The 8,592-nt window shown below is 39.3% G+C and overlaps 1 protein-coding gene across 1 annotated transcript in view; it reads left to right on the forward strand.

Annotated features, from left to right (window-relative positions):
• The window catches only part of XKRX (XK related X-linked), a 13,099-nt gene extending 10,319 nt beyond the window's left edge, over positions 1-2,780 (forward strand). The window contains exon 3 of the mRNA XM_077745302.1: positions 1,545-2,780. Coding sequence (XP_077601428.1) covers positions 1,545-2,290 — 746 coding nt within the window. The 3' untranslated portion in view covers positions 2,291-2,780. The remainder of the gene's footprint in view (positions 1-1,544) is intronic.
• The last annotated feature ends 5,812 nt before the right edge of the window (positions 2,781-8,592 follow it).

The raw sequence follows: 8,592 nt of genomic DNA on the forward strand, positions 1-8,592 counted from the left end.
AGGCCTCTCTTTCTCCTTGAGACCAGTAGATTTTTCTTACTGATTGGTATTTTTTGATAGAAAGGAATAAAAGGAAAGGGCCATTATGTGATTTATTACTGATACTGAGTGTAGCAAGTTACGGAGCACCCTGACTCTTCAGGGCCAATTCTATATAGTGGTATGGATGTTATGGGCTATGATTTTTTTTTTTAATTTTAAACCACTCTGGTAGAAGATTGGAGATTCCTAAAATATACCATAGCACCCAGATGATAAACAGATATTCCTGATGATTAATGCAAGCAATTCTAGAGTATCTCAGTGAGTTGGGGAATTAAGGCACATAGATATTCAGTGACTTTCACACAGCTTTCACAGGGCTGAACCAAGGGCTTCTAACTGTAGATATGTTATGCTGCCTTTCTAAACTCAAAATTCCTCATTAATTCCACAAACAGTGAGCACCTGCTATGTTCCAGGAAGTATGTTAGAATCTGGGGATACAAGCAATGAACAAAATAGACATGATCCTTTCTGCCTTTGTAGAATTTCCAGTATACATTCTGACACATTCTACAGGCACATACAAGATTAGTTCCTTAAAGAAGATGTATGTCAAAGAAGGGACTTCTATAACCAAAGGCATTCCCATGAATTTCCTAAGACTGGATTTTTTCAGAACTCCTTCTGCCTTCTTCATGATTTGCTCAGAAGCCTATTCATCAAGTGGATGCTGCCCTATTTATATATGCTCTTCTTGTATTAGTGACCTCTCAATGCTAGTTTTGAGATCCACTCTTTTTAAAAACCTCATTTTGTGGGGTGTCTGGGTGGCTCAGTCAGTTAAGCCTCCAACTCTTGATTTTCACCCAGGTCATGATCTCACAGTTTTGTGAGTTTGAGCCATATGTCGGGCTCTGGGCTGACAGTGCAAAGCCTGCTTGAGATTTTCTCTCCCTTTTTTTTAATCTCTCCCTCCCTGATTCATGCTCTCTTTGTCTCTCTCAAATAAACTTTAAAAAGTATATTTTGTATGTTTATATGATTATTAAAGTATTACAATGTGTGTTCATTGTGGGAAATTAGAAATTAGAGAAACAAAAAAATTTTTTAGTATAATCCCTATCACAAAAATTATATTTCAGTTTATTCCCATTTTTTCTGTGCATGCTGTTTTCTTTAAAAAATTTTTTTTAATATTTATTTTGCGAGAGAGAGTTTGCACACCCGAGTGAAGGGAGGACCAGAGGGAGAGGAGAGAATCCCAAGCAGGCTCTGCACTGTCACCATGAAGCTTGCTGCCGGGCTCTATCTCATGAACTGTGAGATCATGACTTGAGCCAAAATCAAGAGTCAGACGGTTAACTGAGCCACCCAGGCACCTCTGTGCATGCTGTTTTCTATGCCAACATAGCTGTATTCATATGTGAGTTTCATATGCTCTTAACTGGGCCCTCAAGTCTCACCTATCATCTCTATGGATCTATGGGTCAGAGTTTACATTTCATCAACATAGTCTGATTGTCAATTTTTTCTGTTTTTTGTTTTTTTTTTTCTTACAGCTGTGTTAATGGTCTTTTCCCTGATATCTGTCACCTATGGGGCTACCCTCTGCAATATGTTGGCTATCCAGATCAAGTATGATGAATACAAGATTCGCCTTGGGCCATTAGAAGTCCTCTGCATCACCATCTGGCGGACGTTGGAGATCACTTCCCGCCTTGTGATTCTGGTGCTATTCTCAGCCACGTTGAAATTGAAAGCTGTGCCCTTTTTATTGCTTAACTTCCTGATCATTCTCTTTGAGCCTTGGGTTAAGTTCTGGAGGAGTGGTGCCCAGATGCCCAATAACATTGAGAAAAATTTCAGCCGGGTTGGCACCCTGGTAGTGCTGATTTCCATTACTGTCCTCTATGCTGGCATCAACTTCTCCTGCTGGTCAGCTTTGCAGTTGAAATTGGCAGATAGGGACCTTGTTGACAAAGGTCAGAACTGGGGACATATGGGCCTACACTATAGTGTGAGATTGGTAGAAAATGTGATCATGGTTTTGGTTTTCAAGTTCTTTGGGGTGAAAGTGTTGCTGAATTACTGTCATTCCTTGATTGCTTTGCAGCTCATCATTGCTTATCTGATTTCCATTGGTTTCATGCTCCTTTTCTTCCAGTACTTGCACCCATTGCGCACACTCTTTACCCACAATGTAGTGGACTACCTCCACTGTGTCTGCTGCCACCGGCACCCCCTGGGCAGAGTTGAGAACTCAGAGCCATCCTGTGATGCTGAAGCAAGGCAAAGCATTGTCTGATTCAATCTTCTGGGTATTTAGGGATAGGTTTGGGGTTACCAAGAGCAACTGTGAAATTGAAGGAGAGGATAGGGCTCATAGGTGAGTACCCACCAGGACATTTTCTTAAACTTTCTGGTAAGCCTATAAGAAGAAAGAGCAGCTCCTAGATAGGTTTTATTTCCTTAAGATTGACTGTGTTTGGAAACACAAATACCCTGTGTTTGGAAACCAGGGTAGCTATTGTATGCCCAGAAGGGCCAGGGATTCTGTGAACACCCCTCCCAACCAGGTCATCTGTCTGGCCCTAGGGGATAACTTACCTCCAAGCACTTTAGGCTCTCTGTGTGTGATCTTGTAGCCCTGTTCATTTGATTGAGGCATTACTGAGCTTTCCTAGGGCTGAAAGCCCAGAATCCCACTAGAATATATCCTGACTGATAAGAGAGGATGTGACAACTTGCTAGCTATGGGTACCTCAGGAAACTGGCTAATTAATGGAACCTGTAACTAATTAGTGGAACCTGTAACTGTAAGCATGGCTGGGTTTTTAAAAATCCAACGAGAAATTCTGGTTTAATAAGAAAACTCCCACTATTAAACGAGCTAGTCTTCAAACAAGTTAGCTCTCCATCAGGATTTTACTAGTGATCATTCTTCAAAAACTTATCTTTTCTAGCAGCCCTTCATAGGCACACTCTGAGGAGGGAATGCCAAGTAGAATTCCTTCAGGGCATAAGCCAAAATGACTCTTTCTCTGGGATCTACATAAGACTCTAGCTTGTGGAATGGAGAGGTTGAGTAAAATCTCTCACTTTGAGCCTCATTTCAGGAATTCCCTCTAACCTGGCTTTTATGTGCTCTTGGTGTTTTACTACTTGATGTGGATCTCAGAGAAGGTGAACTGTAATTGAAAATGTTTCTAATGTATGGGAGAAATGAAGATTGCTTTGTGTCTCCTACTGTTCTGACTATTTTGTTGTTTTGTTTTTAGGGGAAAGAGAAGGGGACATTACCTTCATGTTGTTTGGGGTTTGGATGATGGCTAATACTCCAAGGTAGAGTTAAGGCAGAGGAGGGAAACTGGATCACATTAGCTCATCATTGGTACTGGTTTTTGCCTACAGGGTTTTATTTTCTAAAAGGAAATGTTTATCCTCTGCTCATTCCCACACCCCCAGTGGATGAATGCATATCTACCTTTCCTACGTGTCTCAGTGTTTACATCTTCTGTCAGTTGGGTATGTTGATGGGAATGCCAGCTAGATGCCTCTAAAGTAACCAAGAAATTGAGGTTAGTATGACCACTGCCTACTGGGACCTGGTATCCCAGCATTTACCTAATTAATGCTTACTCCTCACAGACCAAGAAAGTGAGAATTCCTAGTAACATGTACCAATTGTTGCTACCACAGTGTTGTGAGAAATTGCAAACAATCTGACCTAAAGCTTCTCATCCCCATTCAGTTTTACTCTTGGGATCATGTTTAGAGTTTATCTTTAGCTATTTCCCTTCCTTTTACCCAATATCAGGATATGATGGTGGAGGAGCTCCCTCTTTTAAGTAACAGGGCTGTTAGCCAGAATTGTCCTATTTCCTGGCATGTCTAGTGTGTTTTTTCCATCTTCAACCACTATTTGGGGCTATAATGATTGGATAATTAATTTGGGGGAGAGTAAAGTGGCTTGCTTTGGAGCAGTGGATATTTTCTTTTTCATTCTAACTCCCTCATTTGTCTCTGATGAAGGGACTTAGCAGTGAGCTTTTTATGACAACAACCTATCTTCTTTGTTATTTAAGGTAATTTTGAAAAAATCTAGTAGGCCTCCAGAAGAACCCACTGTCTCTTTGGAATTCAAGCAATAATTTCTTCCCAGTGGTTTATATACCCTTACATTAAAACCAGAAGTGGTATAGAACTATAATTTGGTCCATAAAAGCCATGTGAATCTGTTTCTTAAGGTACAGGTGCTATGGGAACACAGTGACATGCACTGAGTCAGGCAGGCCAATTAGAGCTAGAGTGGAGATACACAGAAAAATGTGCCTTGCTACTAGACAAGACATAGACATATTTTTCCCCCAGGTATCCTCCCCAGCCTCAGTGACTTAATATCTCTGGAATGCAGGGAGTTCAGGGTGAGGGGTGTGGAACACCTTCCAACCTGAAAAACTTGCTGCCTTTACCCAAGGAGAAGAGATTCTAATGATACATTATGCAAATGAACTCTCAGAACCTCTTATAGGTGCTGGCCTTTCTGTTTCACAGCAATCTTCTACATACACAGGAAAAGGAGGAATTTCAGAATATGGTGATGGGGAAAGGGAAGTGCNGTTTATTTATTTATTTATTTTGAGAGAGAGAATGTGCATGTGTGGAAGGGACAGAGAGAAAGAGAATCTCAAGCAGATTCCACACTGTCAGTGCAGAGCCTGATGTGGGGCTTGATCCCACAAACCATGAGATCATGACCTGAGCCAAAATCAAGAGTTGGATGCTTAACCAATTGATAGGTTGGGAGGAGAGTGGTAGATGGATGCACTTCCTTTCTAATTTCAGGATTTTGTCTCTTGTGTGTTCTTAAACACACACCTTCCAGATCCAAGTCATGGGAATAAAGCTGGAGGGAACAATTACTATTCAGGTTCATATGAATTCTCTCCCTCAAGACACCAATCACAGGAGGGGAATGCTGAAGCCTATTCTCTTATACTTCCTCTTAGCAACACCGCCCTTACTTCTACTGAGAAGCTGAGTCCTAGTTCTAAAGCAGACTATGGGATATGGATGTTGAATAATAATGCCCCTCCCCTAGCTGTCACAGTCCCGAGAGCCTAGGTCAACATTTGGTGCTCTTTCAGCCAGCCTGCTCACACCTTCACCACACAAGTTCATGGTACTTGGCATTACAGAGTTGATTGCTACTTCCAGGGAAAAGGTGGTGTGGGCAGCTGAAGGGTAAAACGTTTACCAGGACATTCCATCTAAACCTACGGAGTTCTGTTTCTGAAGAGTACTTTAGTATAAAAGCAGATGACTCTGGACCCTCCAAAATATTTACCTACCCAAGAGTGGGGATCTTCATTCTCTGAAGCTTTTACCATTGGGCTTTATTACTGTCTTCAGGGGACACACATGCCCATAATCTTGAGCCTTTCCTCTTGAAGGACCAGCACACACTTTAGACCTTAGAGCCTCTGGGATGCACAGTGAAAGTATTTGAGCCTTGGCAGCAAAGCACATACCATATGAAACTGGGAAGTAGCAAGGCCAACCTGTGTGAGATATGGGGACCAAGTGTAAAAACAATACATTTTCATTTATGGAGATAATAACATCTGAATAGCACTGTATTATATTCAAGACACACTTACACATATTAGCTTTGTTACCACTGTATTGTTGCTATAACAAGCCCTCTGAGTTTTACATGTGAATTTGTGTTGTTTCAACCTTTATCAAATAATTATTAAACTCATTTTTGGCCAGGAAAACCTATGTGGATATTTCAAAGTGCTTTATAGATGCTGAAGGACTCAAAAGTGAATCCAAAATATTGAACTTAGTGATATTTGTTCTCACCACTGGTATGAGACTAAAGTATTGGTGCAAATTTTTGGAAGGTAGTTTGTCAGTATTTGTCAGAATTAAATCAACATACTTTTTGTCTCAGAATTTTAACCTCTAGGAATTTTTTCCTCTGGTAACATAGCCACAGTTGTACAAAGAGATATGTGCAGGAATGTTCATGACAGCACTGTTTGTAACAGTGAAAAATTGGTAACAATTTAAATATCCATCTATAAGGAAATTATCAAATTCTAGCAATTCTATAATGAGAATACTGTCCAGCCATTAAGATATGTGCATCCCTATGTTTATTGCAGCATTATTTACAATAGCCAAGATGTGGAAGCAACCTAAGTGTCCATCAATAGATGAAGAGATAAGGAAGATATCTATCTATGCACACACACGTACACACACACATATACATGCACAATGGAATATTATACAGTCATTAAAAGGATGAGATTGTGCCATTTGAGACAACATGGATGGACATAGAGAATATTCTGCTAAATGAAATAAGTCAGATTAAGAAAAAAAATACCATATGATTCCATTCATAATTGGAATCTTAAAAAAATGAATAAACGAAAAGAAGAATCAAACCTATAAATATGTAGAACAAACTAATGGTTGCCAGAAGGGAAGGGAGTGGGGTATTGGGCCAAATGGGTGAAGGAGAGAGGGAGAGACAGGCTCCCAGTTATGGAATGAGTAAATCATGGGAATAAAAGGCACAGTATAAGGAATAAGTCAGTAATATTGTAATAGCATTATATGGTGACAAATGGTAGCTACACTTGTGGTGAACAGAGCCACAATGTATAAACTTGTCAAATCACTAAGTTGTACACCTGAAACTAGCATTAATGTGTCTACTAAAAAAATGAGGTAGATGTATACAGTATGTGCTGAGTAAAAAGAGTGAAGAAAGCAAGTTGAAAAAGAATGTATAGGCTGAGATTATGAAGAATTATTCAAAATGTGGAAACAAGAGTTTCATAGGAAGAATAGTGCCCTCCCCCTCCAAGATCATCATGTCCTAATCCTCACAACTTGTGAATATGTTCTGTTACATAGTAAGGGGGAATTAAATGTGGAATTGAGGTTGCTAATCAGCTGACCTTGAAATGGAGAGACTACCCTGAATTATATGGGTGAGGTAGATATAATCATAAAGGTCCTCAAAAGAGAGAAGGTGATGTGAAAATGGAGGCAGGGATATTGAAGATGTTACACTGTTGGCTTTATTTATTTGTTTTTGAGAGAGAGGAGGGTGCAAGTGAGCAAGGAGCAGAGAGAGAGAGAGAGAGAGAAGCAGAGCTCGAGCTCACCCGAAGTAGGACTTGAACCCATGAACCATGAGATCATGATCTGAACCAAAATCAGATGTTTAACCGACTGAAGCACCCAGGCACCTACACTCTTGGCTTTAAAGATGGAGGAAGAGGCCATAAACTGAGAAATGCATCTCTAGAAGCTATAAAACACAAGGAAGCAGATTCTCCCATAGAGTCTCCAGAAAGAGCAGGGCCTGCCAACACCTTGATTTCAGCCAAGTGAAACTGATATTGCACTTCTGACCTCCAGAACTGTAAGAGAATAAATGTATTTTTTAAGCCACAACAATTTGTGGCCATTTATTATAACAGCACTAGGTAACTAATACAAAGGGAAAAGATGATTACTTGGTGCTTTAATGTCACGTTACGAGCATTTTCTAACAGGCCTGAGGGTCATTTGACTCTCTAGCTCTTGAAAATTACAATTTAACACAAACTTATTTTACAAATCTGTGAATCCAATAAAATGCAACAGCATATATCCACCTAAAGAAGATAGCATGATTTTGGTTTGTACTGCCCTGTAGGATATCAGCTTTAATTCTAACTTAGCAATCTTATTTTAGCATTTCTTTGTTTTTTAACTGAGTATAAAATACCAGTTCTCAAATTCTCTTTTGACTTAACTTTGCCATCTCGCTGGTTTCCTTTGTGAGTTAAAATTGAACTTTGACACATGCTCACTCTATTTGTATGAAACTTTAAAAAAACATTTTTAAAATCATACTTTAACAGTGATCCTATTTTTGTAAAATCAAAATAAAACACAATATGGTAGTTGGGGAAACTGAAGAAAAATGCTTTATAGCTAATTTCTGGTTGTGGGGTCAGGTTAGGGGGATTCCTTCATGTAAAATAGTTTGTAATATTTAAATTTTGTATAACTTTATTTGATATTTGCAATCAGAAAAATATATTACTTTAAAAAGTATATATAAGAAATTATTCACACACAGCCTCTGCCTTCAAGTTTAAGATCTGTTTGGAGAGAGAGACATGTATTGCATACAACTAACTAGAAATATGAGGCAAATTATGGTAGGTGCCCTTGAAGGAAATGGGCTATCATGTTGAGTGTTTATTAGATACCAAGGTACATGTTGGGTCACTTAGATAATTTTATTTCATCATCATAATGATTTTCTGTGGTAGATATTATCTGTCTCCATTTTTCAGATGAAAAAGCTGAAGTTGAGTGACGACTCAAAGTCACACAACTAATAAGGGGAAGAGCCAGAATTTAAACTCTGGTCTTTCTGATTTCAAAGCTTATATTTTTTCCAGTCTTACCACACTGCATCTCATAGATATTGGGCTTCATGGTCTAGACTGGGTAGGACTGAAGAAGGTGGGTATTTTATAATTGTATTTGGCTCTTTAAATGGGGCAGGTGCATTCACACATAGCA

Source organism: Crocuta crocuta, unplaced genomic scaffold (genome assembly GCF_008692635.1).
Source record: "Crocuta crocuta isolate KB4526 unplaced genomic scaffold, BGI_CrCroc_1.0 scaffold588, whole genome shotgun sequence".
In the NCBI taxonomy this organism is placed as follows: domain Eukaryota; kingdom Metazoa; phylum Chordata; class Mammalia; order Carnivora; family Hyaenidae; genus Crocuta; species Crocuta crocuta.